This window comes from Pan paniscus, chromosome 3 (assembly GCF_029289425.2).
Source record: "Pan paniscus chromosome 3, NHGRI_mPanPan1-v2.0_pri, whole genome shotgun sequence".
NCBI lineage: Eukaryota > Metazoa > Chordata > Mammalia > Primates > Hominidae > Pan > Pan paniscus.
The window spans coordinates 150,803,635-150,826,838 of NC_073252.2; the positions used below are offsets into that span (position 1 = coordinate 150,803,635).

Sequence of the window (23,204 nt, forward strand, 5' to 3'; positions counted from 1 at the left end):
TTTATTTACTATAACAACTTGAGACTACTTAAAAATAAGTATTTATACACTGGTAATTTTTAATAATGGTTATTTCCAATCCAAAAATATATTTTATGAGACGGCCACATTTTCCCTAATTCACACTTCTAAAATTAATAAAATTGCTTAACTCTTTAAAGCATTCCTCAAATAAGTAATGGATATTTATTTATATTGTTCTCAAATTCTCTTTTTCCAATTCCCCACCCCATCTCAGATAAGAACAAAGAAAATACTATGGATTAAAATTTTCTGACTAGTTTGTATCAATAACAGAAGTAGCAAAAAGGCCAGGCAATGTTTGGAGAATTGAGTTTTAACCATGGCAATGGTTACTATATAATCACTAGTACTATCAAGTGAGTTAGAAAAAAAAATGTAAGTTTAAACAGTCATGAGTATTTGCTGAATGACTGGTCAGCTTGCCTGTGTTGACTTTCATTCGCCGCCTGATTCCACTAACACCTTGAAGAGGGTCAGATGATTCCTGAAGTGGGCACTAACAATTTCTTTTTTCTCAAAATTTTGTTTCTCTGAAAAGGTTCACCATATTTTCTCTGTGAAGTTTAGTTAGCATTTTTCTCCAATGAAGCCAGCCATAAAATGAGGGAAAAAATTCGTTAGAAATAGCAAATGAACAGCCATGTCTAATGACAAAATTGTGTGTGTGTCTATAAGAGACCTTGCCTAAACTCACAAGGGAAAGGCAAGTATTAAAGCTTCATAGTAGGCTGTGGCCCTAACTTGCCCCTTTGTTCTTTTAAAAAAAATATAATGACATACTAAGAGGCTATTGTGCTGTCTTCAAGTTTTCAAGCTTTTGGAGTCACTATTTATGCTTATGACTAGAGCAATGAAAACAAGTCTTTTTTCCCCAAACACAAGTAGCTTCAGTCCAAGCCACTCCAGACTTCCTTGCCAGTGACCTCAACACTGACCTTGATTTATTCTAGGAAGAACTCTGCCTGTTTAGTTCTTTTAGCTCATTTTTATGTGAATTCCGATTCACTAGTAGTGAACTAACTTCAACAATTTCATTTCTAGTCTGCTGACTTTTCATTATTATGGTTTTGTTTTTCCTTACAGTAGCCTTTTTGGAATCCTGTACACCTAGCTTATGGAAATGCGTTAGCCCAAGCCGTGACAGAGCCAGGTAATTGTCTTATCAAGGCCATACTTAGTCTTGTTTAAAAGCAGGCATCCCCATCTCTTTGGTGTAGCCCTAAAAGAAGTGGAGGATCAAAGCCACATGCTTCAATTCTCAGTCCTCTTTGCCTGATCACTTTATCAAATTTCTGAAGAAAGAACTCAATCCATCCCTCTTCTTCCCAAACTGTGTCAAAGCTGGACTTGTTTTTCAGTCCAACACTGAGCCACATTGCTCTGGGTGGAGCATCAGCATGTCTTCTGAAAGGTTTCACTTAATTGGCCTGTATAAGTCTACATTTCTTGGTTCACCTAAAATCTTATGATACCTGGCTGTTCCCTTCATGCACTCTTACATCTTAACTCACTGGTACTAGCAAGTAGATTATTTTTTTAATGTAAGTTTAAATGGTCATGAGTATTTGCTGAATGACTGACTGGTCAGCTTACCCACGTTGACTTTCACCACCTGATTCCACTAACACCTTGAAGAGGATCAGGCTTCAAAGAGCTTGGATCTAGCAGATTTGCTTCTGGCCCATAGAAGCCTCTTGAGGGCAAGAACTGTTTTGAACATGTTTGTAGCCCTCCTCGTGCTTTGCACGTAAAGGTCACTCAATGTTTTCAATAATGATAATTAGCATTGCTGGGGCACTTAGCCTTCAATGACTGGAGGCCCACTGGCAACATTTGCTGGTGATGAAAATCACAAGCAATGTGAAAATACATTGACTACTAACAGCTGTCGAGCCTTGAAGGTAAATACTACAAAGATGTGAAGTTGAATAAGACAGGCTTGCCCTTAAACTTTTGGGTTTAATGGGGAGCAAGTCCATACAAATCATAAGGAGTGAATGGTCAGGAGAAGGGAGGGATCAGTGTGGAGAATATACAATTAGTGGCTGAGGATGGAGGCAGCCAGCCTTCAGCTCCAGAATGGAATGTCTTAATTCTGAGCATGTGTGTTTGTTGGGTGGGGAAGAAGGCATTTTACCATTCTACCGTGGCAGCTAGGTCAGTGAAGATGGTCCTATCCATGTTGCCAAATAAATCTCACATAAATCTTAAATATAGTACAATATTATTTCTGTGTAGCCTTTGAATCTTAATACTTTCTTTTTCCCCACCAGACATTCTAACATAGAATGCTTGACTCCTTTTTACCTAGTAGCACTAGAATATATTCGGACAGTTGAAGTGGCAGAATTCATCTGAAGCTTCTAGGTCATTAGGGTCATTGTTGGCTAGAACATTTAGCAATTTATATGACTTTAGTTTTGATTTAGAGGCCAGTCTAACTGCTGCCATTTTTTAGAAGGAAAATAAGTTAATAACTAGTTAGCCTACCTGTTCAAGTGTGTGGATTCTAACTACAGGCACACAAGGACTGGGTTGCATGGGTGTTTCAAGGTCACCCAGGGGAGACAGAGTCTACAAACACGGCTTTCTGGAATTGGAAGGCAATTCTGGTAGGGAAGTTCTTTTTTTTCTTTTTTTTTTTTTTTTGGAGACTCTCTCTGTTGCCGAGGTTGGAGTGCAGTGGCGCAATCTTGGCTCACTGCAGCCTCTGCCTCCTGGGTTCAAGCAATCCTCCTGTCTCACCATCCCAAGTAGCTGGGATTACAAGGTGCCTGCCACCACAGCTGCCCAATTTTTTGTATTTTAGTAGAGACAGGGTTTCACCATATGGTCAGGCTAGTCTTGAACTCCTGACCTCAGGTGATCCACCCCCATTGGCCTCCCAAAGTGCTGGGATTACATGCGTGAGCCACTGCACCCGGCCTGGGAAGTTCTTTATTATAGTATCTATTTTTGCAATCTAATGAAGAAGAAATTGACTGATTGTGACAGAGAACACACTCACACACACACATAAAATGTGTCTTCCTTGGTTATCTCAAGAACTTTGGCTAAAGGTAGAATAGTATATGACTTTTGTTAAAAACCTTGATGCCAATAAAAAACTGAGGATAAGTCATAACCTTCAAGTCAAAACTGATGAAAAGGGTACTTGAATTAGTTAGACATAGGAAGTGTTTCCTGAGTCATAGTGAAAATTTTCTGATTTGTGAAACAATTTAAAGCCAAGAGCACAGAATATTAGGTTGGAAGGAAGCATTTCCTTTAAGATAAAACATTTTTAGCATCAGGCCACAACAAACAGTTGGAACCCAAACAAATAAAACTTATGGGAGCTGAAAATTAGTTGAAGGATAGAGTTATCATTTTAAGCCTTTAAAATGAGGAGAGAAAGCTGAAAACAGTGAGATGCAATAAAAGTTTAAACTTTGGGTTAAAAAAATAAAAATCTCTTGTAATTTTATTAAAAGTAAATCAATACCTTAAGAAAATTTCATTGTTCTACCCAATTCTTTAGTATATGTGTCTTTTTAAAAAAAAACCCAATCTCTAGAAAGACCATTATAAATAATTTCCCTTTAATTATAGACAACTTGATCATATATAAGTTTTTTCCATAAATCCTCTTGTTATGACTTACACAGACCATTCATGACATGCTTGGACTTTCTTGTTTGTCCTGAACATCCCTTTTTCTTAAACAACCAGTCATTTTATTCTAAGGCAGAAATCTACCATATAAAATTATTTCTCATATAAAATTATTTTCCTTTTAACCTTTCTTGCTAAAAATACCTGTTATATTTATAACTTCCTTTACCTTGCTTTTATTTACTGGTTACTTTTACCTTATTTCATAAATAACTTTTAAATGACTTTTGAATTAGACAAAAATTATTTTCCTTTAAATAAGAACACATTTCTTTTTTTAGAAAAAATATTTTCCTATAATATATATTTTTAAAAAATTGGAAATGACCCAGACATTTAATGAGTATCCATTATTTAACTTAATATAACTTTAGATTCTAACTTATATGACAAGTTTATTTACAAGGATTTATTCATCACATTTATCTAATTAATTTTTTAATATTTTACCCAGATTACTTATGAAAACTGTGATAGTTATCATTTAATGTTATTTCCCAGTTAATCATTTTTATAGTCTGTGAATTTCAGGTTTTCCTAAGTAAGAACCTTACAGTTAGATAAATATTTTCTTTCCTTCCTTCCTTCCTTCCTTCCTTCCTTCCTCCCTCCCTCCCTCCCTTCCTCCCTTCCTCCCTTTCTCCCTTCCTTCCTTTTTGCCAATAACTCAGAGTTTAGCTGTTTCCATTAACTGAACAATATTAAATACCTTATTTATCAAACTTTGCACAAGCAAAGATAATTTTCCTTTGGGCTGCATTTATAGCTTTATAACCCTCATGCCAAATTTTGACATCTAGCAGAGATAAATATGAAATCATTTTACCAATAAATTTAGACACAACATACCAGAATCTCTGGGACACATTCAAAGCAGTGTGTAGAGGGAAATTTATAGCACTAAATGCCCACAAGAGAAAGCAGGAAAGATCCAAAATTGACACCCTAACATCACAATTAAAAGAACTAGAGAAGCAAGAGCAAACACATTCAAAAGCTAGCAGAAGGCAAGAAATAACTAAAATCAGAGCAGAACTGAAGGAAATAGAGACACAAAAAACCCTTCAAAAAATTAGTGAACCCAGGAGCTGGTTTTTTGAAAGGATCAACAAATTGATAGACCACTAGCAAGACTAATAAAGAAGAAAAGAGAGAAGAATCAAATAGATGCAATAAAAAATGATAAAGGGGATATCACCACCGATCCCACAGAAATACAAACTACCATCAGAGAATACTACAAACACCTCTACACAAATAAACTAGAAAATCTAGAAGAAATGGATAAATTCCTTGACACATACACCCTCCCAAGACTAAACCAGGAAGAAGTTGACTCTCTGAATAGACCAATAACAGGCTCTGAAATTGTGGCACTAATCAATAGCTTACCAACCAAAAAGAGTCCGGGACCAGATGGATTCACAGCCGAATTCTATCAGAGGTACAAGGAGGAACTGGTACCATTCCTTCTGAAACTATTCCAATCAATAGAAAAAGAGGGAATCCTCCCTAACTCGTTTTATGAGGCCAGCATCATCCTGATACCAAAGCCGGGCAGAGACACAACCAAAAAAGAGAATTTTAGACCAATATCCTTGATGAACATTGATGCAGAAATCCTCCATAAAATACTGGCAAACCGAATCCAGCAGCACATCAAAAAGCTTATCCACCATGATCAAGTGGGCCTCATCCCTGGGATGCAAGGCTGGTTCAATATACGCAAATCAATAAATGTAATCCAGCATATAAACAGAACCAAAGACAAAAACCACATGATTATCTCAATAGATGCAGAAAAGACCTTTGACAAAATTCAACAACGCTTCATGCTAAAAACTCTCAATAAATTAGGTATTGATGGGACATATCTCAAAATAATAAGAGCTATCTATGACAAACCCACAGCCAATATCATACTGAATGGGCAAAAACTGGAAGCATTCCCTTTGAAAACTGGCACAAGACAGGGATGCCCTCTCTCACCACTCCTATTCAACATAGTGTTGGAAGTTCTGGCCAGGGCAATTAGGCAGGAGAAGGAAATAAAGGGTATTCAATTAGGAAAAGAGGAAGTCAAATTGTCCCTATTTGCAGATGACATGATTGTATATCTAGAAAACCCCATTGTCTCAGCCCAAAATCTCCTTAAGCTGATAAGCAACTTCAGCAAAGTCTCAGAATACAAAATCAATGTACAAAAATCACAAGCATTCTTATACACCAATAACAGACAAACAGCCAAATCATGAGTGAACTCCCATTCACAATTACTTCAAAGAGAATAAAATACCTAGGAATCCAACTTACAAGGGACGTGAAGGACCTCTTCAAGGAGAACTACAAACCACTGCTCAAGGAAATAAAAGAGGATACAAAGAAATGGAAGAACATTCCATGCTCATGGGTAGGAAGAATCAATATCATGAAAATGGCCATACTGCCCAGGGTAATTTATAGATTCAATGCCATCCCCATCAAGCTACCAATGACTTTCTTCACAGAATTGGAAAAAACTACTTTAAAGTTCATATGGAACCAAAAAAGAGCCCGCATCCCCAAGTCAATCCTAAGCCAAAAGAACAAAGCTGGAGGCATCGCGCTACCTGACTTCAAACTATACTACAAGGCTACAGTAACCAAAACAGCATGGTACTGGTACCAAAACAGAGATACAGATCAATGGAACAGAACAGAGCCCTCAGAAATAACGCCACATATCTACAACTATCTGATCTTTGACAAACTTGAGAAAAACAAGCAATGGGGAAAGGATTCCCTATTTAATAAATGGTGCTGGGAAAACTGGCTAGCCATATGTAGAAAGCTGAAACTGGATCCCTTCCTTACACCTTATACAAAAATTAATTCAAGATGGATTAAAGACTTAAACATTAGACCTAAAACCATAAAAACCCTAGAAGAAAACCTAGGCATTACCATTCAGGACATAGGTATGGGCAAGGACTTCATGTCTAAAACACCAAAAGCAATGGCAACAAAAGCCAAAATTGACAAATGGGATCTAATTAAACTAAAGAGCTTCTGCACAGCAAAAAAAAAACTACCATCAGAGTGAACAGGCAACCTACAAAATGGGAGAAAATTTTCACAACCTACTCATCTGACAAAGGGCTAATATCCAGAATCTACAATGAACTCAAACAAATTTACAAGAAAAAAACCAACAACCCCATCAAAAAGTGGGCGAAGGACATGAACAGACACTTCTCAAAAGAAGACATTTATGCAACCAAAAAACACATGAAAAAATGCTCACCATCACTGGCCATCAGAGAAACACAAATCAAAACCACAATGAGATACCATCTCACACCAGTTAGAATGGCAATCATTAAAAAGTCAGGAAACAAAAGGTGCTGGAGAGGATGTGGAGAAATAGGAACACTTTTACACTGTTGGTGGGACTGTAAACTAGTTCAACCATTGTGGAAGTCAGTGTGGCGATTCCTCAGGGATCTAGAACTGGAAATACCATTTGACCCAGCCATCCTATTACTGGGTATATACCCAAAGGACTATAAATCATGCTGCTATAAAGACACATGCACACGTATGTTTATTGCAGCACTATTCACAATAGCAAAGACTTGGAACCAACCCAAATGTCCAACAGTGACAGACTGGATTAAGAAAATGTGGCACATATACACCATGGAATACTATGCAGCCATAAAAAATGATGAGTTCATGTCATTTGTAGGGACATGGATGAAATTGGAAATCATCATTCTCAGTAAACTATAGCAAGAACAAAAAACCAAACACCGCATATTCTCACTTATAGGTGGGAATTGAACAATGAGAACACATGGACACAGGAAGGGGAACATCACACTCTGGGGACTGTTGTGGGGTGGGGGGAGGGGGGAGGGATAGCTTTAGGTGACATACCTAATGCTAATGATGAGTTAATGGGTGCAGCACACCAGCATGGCACATGTATACATATGTAACTAACCTGCACATTGTGCACATGTACCCTAAAACTTAAAGTATAATAAAAAAAAGAAGAAAAATAAATAAATAATTAAATTTAAATGATAATGTATGTTGACGATTCTGGAGCCATTTCTAATTTCTAGTTCATGAATGCCTTTAAAACCAGCTTATTTACTAAAGATTTATTCAAGTTACATGAACTTGAAATAGCATTTGACTTAAAGTCTCTATTTTTTCTGATAAGGTATTTGATTTAAAGCAACTTTTTTTTTCTTTAAGCCACGTAATTAGACCTCTTTTATATATTTTTAGCAATGAAACATATGACACATAAATGCGTAGACGTATTAGACATGCAGACAGAAGTAGATCTTTTAGGTTCATAAAACCTTTTTTTCCTTCTATTTTAGACTTCCAATTTCTTGGTAGCCTATTTTATTACCCTAGGCAGTTGTCAGCTAGATAGCCTTAAATTTGTACATTAAAGGAACTCTTGGGTGAAAAAATCAGATAGCTAAATTTACATCTCAAGGTACAGAGAGAAAGAGTCTGATGGCAATAGAGGGAAATTAAAAACAAATGCCAAATCAAACATAAAATTATAGAAATCTATCATAGGATTGTATAAGAAGACCAATTTTATTTAGATAGGTAGTTCTAAACTGGATCTCTGATCTCTGGACTGAGCCCACACTGAATCCTGGGTCTCCAAAAAGAGAATTATTATGAGGCTAAGACCACATGATGCTTTTACAGTGCATCCTCCTTTTTTTTTTTTTTTAACAAAGACATTTCCCTAACTGTCTAATCTATACTCTTCCTTACTTTAAACGCCCAAGTGTAACCTCTGTTATAGTAACTATTTTAGTGAAAAAGAAGAAGAGGGAGAAGGAGAAGAAGAAGAAGGAGGAGAAGGAGAGGAGAAGAAGAAGGAGGAGAAGGAGGAGTAGGAGGAGGAGGGAGAAGGAGAAGGAGGAGAAGAAGAAACCAGGTAACATAATACAAAAGCAAGGAGTTTAAGACCTGAGATGAACTTGTCTGTTTACGCTCTTGGGATTCCATAAGGAAAAACAGAGGTTTCTCCCCAAAAGAGAGTCTGGCACCTTCTCTGTTTTCTTTAAGGAATGCCTGTTAGAAACAGGCTGTTAGAAACTATTTTAGGTTCCTCATGCAGCAGAGGGTGGCAAGAAAAAGGAGAGACAGCAGAAACAAATGAAAAAACAGATTCAGTCCACTGAGAAGGAAAAAAAAACTTGATAAAAACAAACAAACCAAGGTCCTAGGAGGGAAAAAAACAAAACAAAACATGAAGGCCTTTAAAATACAGACACACACACACACACACACACACACACACACACACAATACACACAAACACATCTTGGATGTTAGCTTTTAATTAAGCTGATTTTTAACCATTAAGCTCCCTAAAAAAATTCTTTTAAATCTCATTTCCATATTTTAGCTAGGACACATTGCTGATATTTCAAAAGTAACACGAATACCAAACCAGAAAGGGCTTGATTTAGGAACAAAACCCAGGCTGATGTGATGAAAAAAATAGGGCAGAACCTTAGTTACCAAACTGCAGTGTGAGGTGATGCCATTGCTTTTTTAGTTTGGCTTGGTTAGTTAAAAAAAAAAAAAAAAGGTGGCCTTGTTATGTAACTGAAGCCCTTTAGGTAATCTAAATAAAAAATCTTTCCCTTTTTTTTTCTTTTGCTGGCCGTTTTTTCTTTTTCCCTTTTTTACTTTTTCAATTATGGGAATTTAGCCAATTCAGAGGCCTTGTTCCCCACAATTTGGACTTTCCTTTGGATTTCATCAAGGCTGATAGAGTTGGTCAAACCCAATGGGGAAAAAAAAACAAAACAAAAATACAAACAAGCAACAGTAACAACAAAAACAGCTAAGCAAATCAAACAAACAATTGCACAATTTATATGATTACTGAGTACTCTAATGGTAAGAATTTAAGACCAGCTGATTGTGAATCTTAACTTTAGCTAAGACAGAACCCTGATTCAGCTACTTATCTAAGAATGGGTCTCAGGCTGAAGACTGCTCTCTACCATCCTAGAAGCAGGAAAAATCTCAAATTGTTTTGAAGTGAGCTCAGACTCCACAAAAGAGTTACCTGCCTTCCATTGTCATGGAAGTAGGAAAACTTGCTCTCCTTGTTGGAAGCAAGTGAAACTCCAGAAGAGGGGTTGTATAGCCAAGTAAACTTTAGATCTCGACCAAGTTTTGGGAGATCAGGGATCCTCTAAACGGGAGGCTCCCAGGCCTCAGCCAAGTATCCTATTGGTTTGAGCCATAAAGATAGCTCAAGCTGGTACCAAGCACCAATAAGAAATTTGTCAAAGGTCAGGGGAACCTCCACTCAGAATCCCGTTGTGGTTGCCAATTGTGAACCCAAAATATCTGAGACAGGTCTCAGTCAATTTAGAAAGTTTATTTTGCCGGGACTCTATAGTGGCGATTGGTTGTTTCATTATGGATGGAGGGGATGATGGTAACCTTGTTATCAAAAAGAGGTTTGTGTCTGAGGCAGAACTAGATGAACGGTGCAAAAGGAGGCAAGAAGAATGGGAGAAAGTTCGAAAACCTGAAGATTCAGAAGAATGTCCAGAGGAGGTTTATGACCCTCGACCTCTATATGAAAGGCTACAGGAACAGAAGGACAGGAAGCAGCAGGAGTATGAGGAACAGTTCAAATTCAAAAACATGGTAAGAGGCTTAGATGAAGATGAGACCAACTTCCTTGATGAGGTTTCTCGACAGCAGGAACTAATAGAAAAGCAACAAAGAAAAGAAGAACTGAAAGAACTGAAGGAATACAGAAATAACCTCAAGAAGGTTGGAATTTCTCAAGAGAACAAGAAGGAAGTGGAAAAGAAACTGACTGTGAAGCCCTTAGAAACCAAGAACAAGTTCTCCCAGGTGAAGCTGTTGGCAGGAGCTGTGAAGCGTAAGAGCTCAGAGAGTGACAACAGTGTAAAAAGACTGAAACCGGACCCTGAGCCAGATGACAAGAATCAAGAGCCCTCATCCTGCAAGTCTCTCAGAAACACCTCCCTGAGTGGCCCCTCCATCCACTGCCCCTCTGCTGCAGTCTGTATCAGCATCCTCCCAGGCCTGGGCGCCTACTCTGGGAGCAGCGACTCTGAGTCCAGCGCAGACAGTGAAGGCACCATCAATGCCACCGGAAAGATTGTCTCCTCTATCTTCCAAACCAATACCTTCCTTGAGGCCCCTAGTTTCTCTGTCCTTACACAGGGAGCTCCTCCCCAGTAGTAGATCGGACCATTCACGCTGCCTTACAGGCATTATGTCCCTCAAAAAAAAACTCCTTTGCCTGCATCCTGTGCACAACATGACATTTTTAACCAATGCAATCTAAAAATGTGCTAGAATCCATCTGTGGCCCAAATCGTGTTTGGTTTCTCGTTCTACTCCAGTGCAGATGACCAAACCTGTCCCGCTGCTACTTTCCTCACTGATATTGGGAGGAGGGAAAGGCCCAGCTGAAGTTCTACTAAAAATGCCCTAGGAGAATAGGCACCGGCCGACTTGCCAAAGGGTTTAGGCTTCATTGCTTTCTATTTTTTACTTTTCCCCAACAGCACAAAGAAGTAAGGGCAGTTACTGGACAGGTGTTATTGAAACATTCTATTGTAGATGAATGTGTTGTTTGGTTCTACTGCATTGTGGAACATGTGGGGGAAGAGAACTGACCCGGGTGATGAAATGGAGCCCTTCCCTGGAACTCACCAGTCCTTGATGTTGTGTGACTAAGTAAAGATGATAAACGTCATCTGCTGGGGGTGTCACTTCACACTCGGCATGCATTGTGAAAGCTTTCCGTATCCTTGGCCATTCCCTCTCGCCTCTCTATCCAACCCCATTTATGCATGAAGGGACTGCTAACAAGAAAGCTTCCATCTCAAACCTTTTCTCTGCTTGGGAAATTATTTTATGTTTGTTTTTGAAATGATTTAGTTTAAGATTCTAAATTTTAGAGAAAAAAAAAGAAAGTTTATTTTGCTAAGGTTAAGGACACACCCATGATATAGCCTCAGGAGGCTACAATGACATGTGCCTAAGGTGGTCAGGGCACAGCTTGGTTTTATACATTTTAGGGAGACATGAGACATCAATCAATATATATGTAAGATGTACATTGGCTCAGTCCAGAAAACTGGGACAACGAGAAGCATGGAGGGGCTTCCAGGTCATAGGTAGATAAGAGAGAAATGGTTGCATTCTTTTGAGTCTCTGATTAACCTTTTACTAAATACACAACTTACATGTGAGAGGGGGCATAGAGGAACAGTCACTTATACCTTAGTCTGGCTTAGTGAAACAATAAGGCAAAGGAAGCACAGATACGCATTTGTCTCACATGAGCAGAGGGATGACTTTGAGTTCTGTCTGTCCTTTGTCCACAAGGAATTTCCTTGTGTGCAAACTGTGAGGGAGATATGTCACTTTTTAATCTTGGTAGCTATCTCATTTAGAAACAGAATGGGAGGCAGGTTTGCCCAACGACACAGTTTCCAGCTTGACTTTTCTCTTTGGCTTAGTGATTTGGGGGTCCCGAGATTTACTTTCCTTTCGCACCATCAAGGGACTTCTGTAGACTCTGTACATGAGTACAGGGATCACCAGAGACCCCCTTTTTATGAGTTCCCATGCAGTGGAGCTGCTGAGGTAGGATTAATTTCTCTGCCTTCTTCCCCTGCCATAGACAATGTTTAACCTGATTATGCTCTGCAGGCAAGTAGCCACCCTTGGATATTAATCTCCTTATCGAATAAGATAAACTGTGAAGAAGGCATGCCGTAAAGGAGGGAATGCAAAGCTAGAAAATATGTTCGAATCTGTCATGGGAAGCATGGAGGGAGAAATGAAGATGTGTGGACATCTAGTATTTTCTCTGCTTTCCCTTCTCTCTGGTCCTTTAAAATTTTCAATTCTCCTGAAAAGAAAAATTGTATCTTGTTTTTGTGAAGCCATTTCCAGCATGAAAACAATTCCATTTGACAGTGTAAACTGTCCTGTGCTTAGCTGTGTGCTTGCCCTGCACTCCCTCCCTGCCCCCAACTGTGTGAAACAGACGCCTGCAGTGACACTGCCCATCAATCACCCCACAGGAAGCAGGGCACCATTCAAAACCCCAAAATGCAGAAACGTGTTCACCTGTGCCTTCTGCACAGTGGTGGGGTAGGTAGGAAGCCTAGGGTATTACTTGGAAAACAAGCAACATTTTAAGACAGATTAAGTGTAAACTTGTTTGCTCTTTTCTCTGGCATAGTTTTGAGAAATCACCACCAACTGGATACATTGTAATGTACAGATAAATTTTCTTCTTTTTTACTATCTAATTTACAATTTAATATCTAACATACAAAAGTTGATCAAAGGCACAAAAACACTAGATAAAAGGTTGAATATTTAATACCAACCCTTCTGAGTTAATTACCAGATCCTTGTTTTTCAGTAGGAGGCCAGCAAGTTAGGAGTTAAGATGAAAGGAGTCCTAGATTTAACCCCAAAAGACCCCCCTTCAATTTTAGCTAGGTCAGGCCCACAAAGAGATGTAGATGTAAACTGATTATGATGCTAAGTGTTTGACAGGGATCCTCTTTGTGTCCAAGGCCAGTCAAAACTTGAATAATAGTATTTCCGACAAAAAGCTTGCCCCCTTTGCTTTTTAATGGTGCATTTTAATTATTTCTATAAATCTGCTTGAGAAATATTAAGATTCTGATTGTTGTGGACTGGTTTATTATTTGCTACCATACCCAAAGTATTTGCCTTCTCATTATAGAAGCTTAGTGCAAAGAACTGTCCAGAGCTAGTTCACTAAACTAAGCACACACTCGATTTCCAAGGGGAGCAGAAAGGGCTTTACCAATTGCTAAGTCACCAACATGTCCCTTTGCCCATCTTTCTATGTCCTACAAAGACTTACGTGGGGTGTGCACATAGTATTTCCCCAGGGAAACACACACACACACACACACACACACACACACACTCTCTCTCTCTCTCTCTCTCTCTCTAATATTGTTGATTGATTAGGTTTGTTTGGAGACTGCTTAAACTGTGTGTGTTATGGTTTCAAATTACTGTTTGCTCTTCTAACTTCTTAGAAGGGTAAACAATTTGAAAACAGTTTAAACCCATAGCAAAAGAAACTGGCATCTGACAAACTCTTTAACTTAATTCCTCTTATTAAGACTCATATACTGTTTTCTGGTGATAAATAATGGAAAGAAATGATAGGTTTTGATGTTATATTTTACAGCTGTTTTTCTCCTCAAGGTTTGAATGTTATAACAGCCAGACCCTACACAAACACCAACCAGTTTTCTAAGCACTGAGTCAATTGTAAACTAAAAAGAGCTCTAGCTGGAGGTTTTCTGGGTGAAAGCTCAGTGATATCTACAGTTTTTTTTTTTTCTTAGTCTCCTCTTCCATCTCCAGCCTCTAAAACACACACACACACACACACACACACACACACACACACACACGAAAAACAAATGGATGGACAATTTGCTCTAAGGAAATACAGTATAGATAGGCAGGCATGAGAGTCATCACATTATCTTACTACCTCATTCCTGTATGTTGGGTAAAGGTTGTCTTTAATCTCTCCTACCTTCAAACAAAGCAGGCACTATTGTTGACAAAATACCCCTATTTACTTCTGGCAAGGCAAATGTCATTGATGCTACCTTAGATACTAACATCACATGTGGAAGCATTTTCTATTTTAAACTTTCAACCCTGTCTTTACAAAAAATACAAAAGGTAGCTGGGCGTGGTGGCATGTGGCTGTAGTCCCACCTACTTGGGAGGCTGAAGTGGGAGGATCAGTTGAGCCCAGGAGGTTGAGGCTGCAGTGAGCAGTAACTACGCCACTGTATACCAGCCTGGGTGATGGAGCGAGACCCTGTCTAAAAAAAAAAAAAAAAAAAAAAAAAAAAAACCTTCAAAAATCACTACTTAGCATTCAGAAAAATATTTCTCCCTTTTCTCCCTCTTAATGATCAGAGCCTAGTCATTACTTACAGTATTTAAAGGCAACTTACTATTTAAATTTCTTAGCCTTCAAAAATGAAGTATTGGCTGGGTGTGGTGGCTCACATCTGTAATCCCAGCACTTTGGGAGGCCAAGGCAGGAGGATTGCTTGAGGTCAGAAGTCAGAGACCAGCCTGGGCAACACAGTGAGACCCTGTCTCTATTAAAAAAAAATTAAAAATAAACTAAAAAAATCAGAAATAAAGTATTATTTTTTCAGTTCAAAAGTTGTTTGGGGCCAGGCACAGTGGCTCATGCCTGTAACCACAGCACTTTGGGAGACTGAGGTAGGAGGATGTTTGTGTCACTGTACTCTAGCCTGGGCAACAGAGTGAGACTCTAGCTCAAAAAAAAAAAAAAGTTATTTGGAAAATTGCCAATAAGGTATTTGATACAAATTTGCGTTTTATAGTAACAGTAACAATTCTGCTGATTTTATTTTGCACTTGCCACTCTTTGAAGGAAACAAGGTCAGAGGATTGGCAAGCCTTTGCATTTGTCTGCAAATCTGTTTAACCATAATGTGGACAGAGTTTGTTTCTTTCTGCAGTTTCCAATTTTAAAAGGCAAAGATAGCCTAGAATCTTAATACTGAACAACTGATCTAATCAAATATATATTTTAAGAAGAATAACAATTAAAGATTAAGTAAAGATCTCAGTCTGTACCCTAGAGGGCCCATGAAGTCAGCTCATGAATTAGACTCTTACTCCTTAAGCGAATACTAAAAGTCTGTTTTACATGGATTCTGAAATTTGATTCATTTTGAAGGCTTTGTTTAGTTGTTCCTAATGACAGATTGAAACACAAAATACTTGATGTAGGAGAAACTAAAAGCCTCTCTGGGCCAAGGAGGCAGAAGCCATAAGAATCAGAATAAACTGGGTGTAGGAAATACAGCATTCTGGAAAGGGCAACCCAGGGAGAGGGAAGAGCAAGCTGCAAATCGAATCAGGAAAACACAGCAGTTCTTCTGCAGGGCCTGGTACCAGTGCCTGGTACAGACCCATTTTCTGGGCCACACTGAGTTATCTAACACACTTTCTGGGAGGTTTGGCCTGGTTGGAAAAGTGAGAGCTGGTCACACTGCCCACTGCTCAAGAGGCCTGCAGTGGCAGCAGTGCCACCTCCAAGCCACGAATGCCAGTAGCTGGGCAGACTTTGGGCACACTGGGCTTCAGGAGCCTTTCCAGACTTACTTAAAGGCTGGTTAGCACATTTGGGGGATACAGATGGATAATCAGCATATTAATAGATGAAGAATAAATTGTCTTCTAGATTTTGCAGCTTTAGATCCAATCCATCAAGATATGAACTCTATTGAAGAGTTGTGCCATGCTTCATTCAAGCACTTTTTGACCACATCCTATGTACAATTTGAAAAATAAGAGTCAAAGTAGGCCAGGCGTGGTGGCTTACATATGTAATCCCAGCACTCTGGGAGGCTGAGGCAGGTGGATCACAAGGTCAGGAGATTGAGACCATTCTGGCCAACATGGTGAAACCCTATCTCTACTAAAAATACAAAAATTAGCCAGGTGTGGTGGTGCATGCTTGTAATCCCAGCTACTTGGGAGGCTGAGGCAGGAGAATCACTTGAACCTGGGAGGCAGAGGTTGCAGTGAGCTGAGATCGCTCCACTGCATTCCAGCCTGGCGACAGTGAGACCCCGTCTCAAAAAAAAAAAAAAAAAAAAAAAAGTCAAAATAAGCATGACATATTCAGGGGCAGTACGTCCCACTGCTTGAGTGAAATGGGACGCATCCAATTGTGGGAGATAAACGTAGGATGCTGCCGGATTGTCAGACTGAAGAATGCTGCCTTCTTCCTGTAGGAACACATGGGAATCTGCAGAAGGTTTTGAAGAGGTAGGTAGCGTGATGAAATCAGACTTTTAAAAACAGTGACCTGACAGCAGTTTTGGGATGGATTTAGGAAGAAGAGAGAAGCAGAAACAACACCAAGGTAGTGGATGTAGGTATCCAATTTAACTTCTCTAAGCTAGGAAATCAGAATGCTTATAGGATCATGGTGAGAATTAAGTGTGGTGCCTGATGTGTGGCCAACAGCAGATAAATACTTGTTCCCTCTTCCACTACTTGGGGTTACTGCGGTGATGGTGCATGTGAAACATAAAACAGGTTACTTGGGAAAGAGCAGCAAATTTAGCAAATACTTGAATTTTAAAGAATTTAAGAGAGACAAGCAAAGGAAAAGCTAGGATTTCAAACAGAAAAACCAGATCTTAGGTAAAGAGGGGGAGGTGGTGGGTGTGGGAATAGTACTAGTTTTGAGGGAAAGATGAGTTGATTTTTGGATATTTTAATTTGGACTTGAAATTTTACAACGATAATATGGATTCAAGAGTCCCTGACATTGAAGAGAAACCCGGAGATATACCTTGAAGCTCAAGTTTCCAAGCCCCTCATTTTCCCTGGGCCCTTCCAAGGATACATGTCTAGTATTATGTTTGTAAGTTTTTATTGCTTTCCTTTAAGAAGTTCCCCCAGGAGTTATACAAGCTTCAGGTCCCACGACATCTGGATGGGTTCCGTTTGAAATCAGAAGGTATTTCTGTGGGATACCGGGAGATCAAGAGTTGGAAGAACCTTGTTACTGTCCTCAAAGGAAGAGAAGGGTCAGCAGAGAAGTCCAGAGAAGCATAGAGAAGGCCTTAGGGTAGGATGCTGCCAAGGAGATCAAAGGGATGAGGGGCTGAGAATGGGTCACCAGACTTGACTTCTCAAAAAGTAACTGTTTTTAGAGTGCATGCTCAATACAGTTGGGGGTGAGGCCCACTGTCATGGGGTTGAGGAGGGAGGAGTAGGCAGGGGGTGTGGACTCCCCATTTAACAAGGTCGACAGTAAGAGAAAAGAAGATGCCACTCAACTCCTCACTTTCGATCTGCTGTAATTTAACTTGAGCCTGAACAGTCAATATTCCTTTGGGATTGATATTAGCTCCCTGAGCATGACATTGTCTTTCTCTTTATTACATTTTCTTACTCCTTAAGATTTTAAGATTTTCTTAATTGGATCCATTTCTCTTCATGCTCCATCAATGGCCAAGAAATGGGCTATTGGCAGGCACAGTTTTGGTTTTGGGGTTGATTGGTTTGTTTACACTAATAGTTTCTCTTTCTCGATCCAAGGCTCGACCAAGGAGGTCAGGAATTCTGTCCTGGGAGTTCAGGGACTGAGGACCAGGATGGAGGAAGCAAAAGGCGTCAGGCATTAGGCTGGAAACGTCTTGGTCGGTTATCTAGGATCAAAGAGTCAAAGGTAGCGATGACTTCATCCCCGTAGAGGGCGCCTCCCTACCCCGACAGTGGATTTTCGGTCAGCCGGTTTGCCCGGGATGTTTTCTTTGACTACTTGCTTCTCACTGGCGCCCCGAGTCACTTTGAAGAAAAAAAATGTGATTAAATCGATTCCCCTGTTTCTTTCTGTGAGGAGTGTGCCTTTCCCAGACAGCGTGCGTTCATTCGATAAGGCCTGGCAAAATTTTTGAGGGGTCTTTTTACGCTTTAATACAACCTAAAGGTTTCTGTTACCATCATCATTGAGAATTAAAAACAAAAACAAAATAAAAAACGGTAACAAATTTACAGGTTGGCAGGCCCCAGGGAGGAGCTGACCTTTGCGAAGCTCTAGCGCAGCCAGGTTTCAGCTGTAGGGGTTGGGACAGGACAGTTCGCCCAAGTGCTGCTAGCTCTCCAGGGAGAAGCAAGTGTTGGGGCAGAGGGTGGTCTGGCGCGTGCGTCGGGGGGCGTGTGCGGGTGTGTGTGTGTGTGTGCGCGCGCGTGTATATAAGAGTGTGTGCGCGCCCGTGTGCACAAGAGACGGTGCCTGGGAGGCTGCCGCAAAGACTCCTTTGTGAAAGGCACTTGCAGGTTCAGAAGCCAGCTTGGCGCCTCCTCTCGCCCGTTCCCCGAGGACACCTGGCTCTTCTGGGCAGCCCAGCTATCTCCCTCTCCTGCCGCCCCTACTTCTCTCGGTGGCCCCCGGCCTAGCCCCGCACCAGCCTTCGGGTGCGGGAAGCAGTGTGCCCCGAGGCGTCTCCCCCGGGGCCCCGCGCAGGTGAAGGTGAGCGCGTGGCGGTGACGGTGGCGCGCGGAGGGTGGAAGGGGAGGTGAGGGAGGGGCGGAGCAGGAAAGGGCGCGCTGCCCTTCGCGGCCGGCCAGGAGCAGCGGGGCCGCAGCTTTGTTACCTGAGGCTGCCGCTGCGCCCCGCCCCGCCCTGCCCCCTCGCGCTCCGGGGTGGCTGGGCCTGCAGTGACCGGGAGGAGGCGGCTGCGCCGACACAGCGGCGGGAGGCTGCAGCGGTCTGCGCGCCGGGAGCGGGGGGGGCGCTGGCCGCGGGTGAGTGCGGGTCGGGCGGCCGAGGCGGGGGCGACCGCGGCGCGGGACACGGGGAGCTGGAGCCCCGCCACTCGGGAGGGTCAGGGTTGGGGTGTTGTCCGGGACCCGAGGCTGAGGCGCCGAGAAGCGCGGCTGATGGGTGCCGGGTCTCGGCTTCCTCCGAGCCTCACCGGGAAAGCTGGAGAGGAGGTTCCAGCTCCCTCCACATCCACCCCGGTGACTTTGGCGGCCGCCCTTACCCGGCCACGGAGAACAGCGATCGGTCCCTGGAGGCGAGGACCCGCCGGTGTGGACCCGCGTCTGGAGAACGAGCTGCATCGCCAGGCTGCTGCGGGTCGCACCTGGGCGGTTGACTATTAGTCGTGGCTAAGACTTTCAGATCAACCGCCCCCTAGTTTATCCCGACCCTTGGGAGACAGCGGCGTCCCGCACGGAATGCGCAGCCGCGGCGCCGCGCTCGGTTCCCTAGCCAGCCAGGGGCCACGCCTGGCCCCTGACACAGTGGTGGGGCGGTGGCGGGGACCTAGTGCGGTGGTGCGGACCAAGGACCAGGCGCTTCTCGCCCCGACAAACTTGTTCCGGCCGCGCGAAGTTCGGGTTGCAAGTTGCGCCCCGCGCCTGCAGGAGTGTGGGGAGGGGGAGGAAGCGGGTGGGCTGGGGATCAGCCTCCAAACAAGGGGTGTCCCCAGCTCTTGGAGAGCGGGTTCTGACCGGTTTCAAACGCCAGGAGTCTCCCCTCTGTTTTTCTCAGCGGCTCGATCCGGCTCCCTTTTGGCAGAGCCGCAGTGCGGCCGTGAGGCTTTTCCCCCGCGCCTGCGACCTGGATGGGGGACGTGGGAAGATGTCGCGGCGGAGGCTCCGGGTGGGTTGGGAGCGCGCGGCCGCCGCAGACCGGGTGTCTGCGAGCCGGAAGACCCCCCCTTTCGTTTCAATCACACGGACACCTCCCCTAGTTAGCCGTCTCCCACCCAACTTCTGGGCGCAGCGTGCTAAACCCCCGCAGAGGGGCTGGCGCCCCGGGGGGCGTGGCGTGGGGGGCGTGGGCTTTCCAGCCTGGGCCCCTCGGGGAGAGGGGGCAGGGCCAAGACCCCCGCCCAACTGGAGGGGCCGGGAATGGGCGAGCGGGTGCGGCGGCCGACCCAGCAGCTGCAGCCGCCGGACGGGAGAGCAGTCGGCGCTGCAGAAGGCCGAGGGTCGTGCAACGCCGGCGCTGGGCGCCCGCCCCGCAGTCCCCGCCCCGCAGGCCGCGGCTTCTCTTCCCGCCGCAGAGCTGGCGCGGCGCGTGTGGGCGTCGATCTCAGCGCGCACCGGCGCCCCACCCTCGCGCCGCGACGCCCTTCTGCCCGGCGCTGATAAGGACGCGGCTGGGGCTCCGCGCGGCCCGCGGGCCGCCCACTCGCGTTCAGTTTGCTGACCCCAGCGCGGCTCCCCGGGGATTTGCGGCCCAGCCGGTGGCGGCTGAGCCGGTGGCTTGTTGGTGAGTGGCTCGGGCGGGGACCGGGGTGCCGGGTTGGGGATGTAAGGAGGCTGCAGACAGCTGTCTAACGCGGAGAGCTGGTGAACTGCTACGTATCCAAACTTGAAAGAAGTGGTGTCCCAGGACCCCCCAGGCCGAATGTCTTCCGGACTTAATGGTCGGTTTTCAAACTTCCGTGTGGACAGAAACGACCTCCGAGATTCGGCCGTCTGTGACCCCCTTCTACTGACCCACAGTTGTCTTCCTGGAAGGAGCAGCCGGCCCTTCCTTCCCTCTCTCTAGAGCATCCTTTGGCACGCATGTGCTTTTTTTTTTTTTTTTTTTTTTTTTCTTTTTCTTGGTTTTGGGACAGTGAGAGAAACTGAAAATGAACATTCAAATACAGGCGTTTTTCCTCTGCTCTCGGGTGTTGGTCTCGGGCGCCTATGAATATTTACATTGTGCTGCAGATTGAAGGCGCTTACTAGGAACGCGTTGTCCTGGGTTCTTTCACTACTGCCTGGAGCACAGGCAGACGGAACTCACAGAAGAGTTGGACGGTCCGGCTCTGGCCCGACTGTGTAATTGTACCGACTGACATTCTGTGTTTAATAATCAAGAAAGGTTTTGAAAGATAAGTGGTGGTGGAGGAGCCTTTTCCCGAATTAGTGGAGTGAGAGTAAAAATTCCATAGTTTAGAATTGTCCGTACTTTCCCCATCCTTTTCTTCTCTCCCAAATACAATAAAATAGGGCTGTGTGTTTCTCTACCTCTGCTCTCCAAACTCGGCTTGCTCTGCCCTGGTTTGTCATCAGAAGCATGTGGGCCAGCCCTTCCTGCCCCCACCTCATCTGTGGCACATGCCAGGAGTCAAGGGGAAAGGTTTTCTGGCAGGTTTTCCTTGATGTTCCTTTTGATTATTGTTGACCAAAGGAGTGAGTGACCAGCTGAGCACCAAGACCCTCGTTCTAAGCACCAGAACCACTGGTGCAGAACCACTCATTCTGAGCACCAGGACCACTGGTGCAGAACCACTCATTCTGAGCACCAGAACCACTGGTGCAGAACCACTCATTGTGAGCACCAGGACCACTGGTGCAGAACCACTCATTGTGAGCACCAGGACCACTGGTGCAGAACCACTCATTCTGAGCACCAGGACCACTGGTGCAGAACCACTCATTCTGAGCACCAGGACCACTGGTGCAGAACCACTCATTCGGAGCACCAGGACCACTGGTCCTCGTTCAGGAAAGCCCTGAGCTCCAAACTGACGTCCAGGAACATGCTCTCCCCTTAAATATACTGTGAGATGAAGCCTACATACTCTTTTCTTGGCTCCCCTCAAGAGACTAGAACGTCTTTTTTTTGGTTATTGTTGTTTTGTTGTTGCGACGGAGTCTGGCTCTGTCGCCACGCTGGAGTGCTGTGGCGTAATCTCGGCTCACTGCAACCTCCGACTCCCTGATTCAAGCGATTTTCCTGTCTCAGCCTCCCAGGTAGCTGGGACTACAGGCGTGCCACCACGCCCAGCTACTGTGTGTGTGTGTGTGTGTGTTTGAGTGTGTGTGTTTCAGTGTGTGTGTGTTTGAGTGTGTGTTTGTGTGTGTGTGTGTATTTTAGTAGAGACGGGTTTCACCATGTTGGACAGGGTAGTCTTGATCTCCTGACCTCGTGATCTGCCCACCTCGGCTTCCCAAAGTGCTGGGATTACAGGCGTGAGCCACCACGCCTGGCCGAGACTAGAACTTCTAGGGGTGTTTCTGACACCAAGGAAAAAGTACAGCGGGCTGTTTAGGCAAGAGAGCTTAGGAGGGGGCCAGGGGCAGCTTTGAAGACCCTTAACGAACGTTCTAAGATTTTTTGTCTGCCAATTAACTAAAAGTTAAGTACGTGATCACAGCATCGCTTTATTGAAATTTCACATAGTTAGAAGATGCTCAACTGAGCTACAGCCTCCTTGGGAGAGTCCATCACTCAAACACAACTCTGATGGGTCATGAGTAGCACTCAGGGGACTTGAGGAGACATTCCCATCTTCAGAGCCCAGCCATGACAGCTCTGCATTTTACTCAGAGCTGGGCACTTGTCAGCCTTAGCAGCTACCTCATCCTGTTGCTGAGGTTTCCAACCTGTAGCTGAGATCTTACATACAGGCCTGTCTCTGTCTGCCCAGGGGCAGATTGATGGGACTACTTAGCATTTTCCAGACAGAGTGGGGGCTAATCCCATTGTCCCTACTGGCAGTTGTCAGCTGTGAGAAACAGGCAGCCAGTGTGGTCTGTTAGGGCTGCAGCATCACCTGCGTTCTCCTAGTGTACCTGGAGAGTGTGTGTTTGCATCTCTACTGCGGGCAGTACTGCAGCAAATCCATCGTTCTTTTGTGTATTCTCTATTTTAATTTCCATGTGGCTGTGGAAAGGGTTAGAATTCTGTCTGTACTCCACTTTTCCTGCCACCTCTTTCACATTGGACATCCTGGCCCAGGGGGAAACCCTATTGGAGTAAAGGTAGTAAAAGCATTAGCGTCTTGGCTAATCATTGCTGGCGAACCTATTCATTAGAAGCCGTTGGGGGGCTAGGATCCTTGTGTGTTACCCTGGGAAGAAATTAATCAGACAGCATACCGGGGACAGTGTTGTACATTTTC

General features: G+C 43.6%; 3 protein-coding genes across 6 annotated transcripts in view; 2 read left to right on the forward strand and 1 right to left on the reverse strand.

Moving 5' to 3' along the window:
• Window positions 1-23,204, forward strand: part of FHDC1 (FH2 domain containing 1) — a 66,748-nt gene that overhangs the window by 4,183 nt on the left and 39,361 nt on the right. Inside the window, exon 3 of one of the 4 annotated variants that reach the window (XM_063603590.1) lies at window positions 1,108-1,174. The gene's annotated coding sequence lies outside the window, so the exon portion shown is untranslated. The other 3 variants (XM_008968910.5, XM_034959276.3, XM_055111919.2) reach the window with 3 other exon arrangements.
• LOC117980091 (PSME3-interacting protein-like) lies at window positions 4,954-18,180 on the forward strand. The gene has a single exon (XM_034959278.3). It carries the CDS (start codon window positions 10,141-10,143, stop codon window positions 10,939-10,941), a length of 801 nt encoding a protein of 266 aa, XP_034815169.1. The 5' UTR covers window positions 4,954-10,140; the 3' UTR covers window positions 10,942-18,180.
• LOC103785621 (uncharacterized) lies at window positions 17,632-23,031 on the reverse strand. Its single transcript, XM_063604067.1, has 4 exons — window positions 22,876-23,031; window positions 21,531-21,824; window positions 19,338-20,853; window positions 17,632-18,138 (listed from the first exon to the last, which is right to left on the reverse strand). Exons 1-3 carry the CDS (start codon window positions 23,029-23,031, stop codon window positions 19,846-19,848), a joined length of 1,458 nt encoding a protein of 485 aa, XP_063460137.1. The 3' UTR covers window positions 17,632-18,138; window positions 19,338-19,845.

Bases quoted from the DNA above. Each gene is read 5' to 3' on its own strand.
- LOC117980091 (XM_034959278.3), top strand. From the start codon at position 10,141: ATGGATGGAGGGGATGATGGTAACCTTGTTATCAAAAAGAGGTTTGTG.
- LOC103785621 (XM_063604067.1), bottom strand. From the start codon at position 23,031: ATGTCCAATGTGAAAGAGGTGGCAGGAAAAGTGGAGTACAGACAGAAT. The intron at 21,825-22,875 runs GTACACTAGGAG...CCTGGACGTCAG, and splicing joins TGCAAACACACACTCTCCAG to TTTGGAGCTCAGGGCTTTCC. The intron at 20,854-21,530 runs GTGCTTAGAACG...AGGATGCTCTAG, and splicing joins GTTCTGCACCAGTGGTTCTG to AGAGAGGGAAGGAAGGGCCG.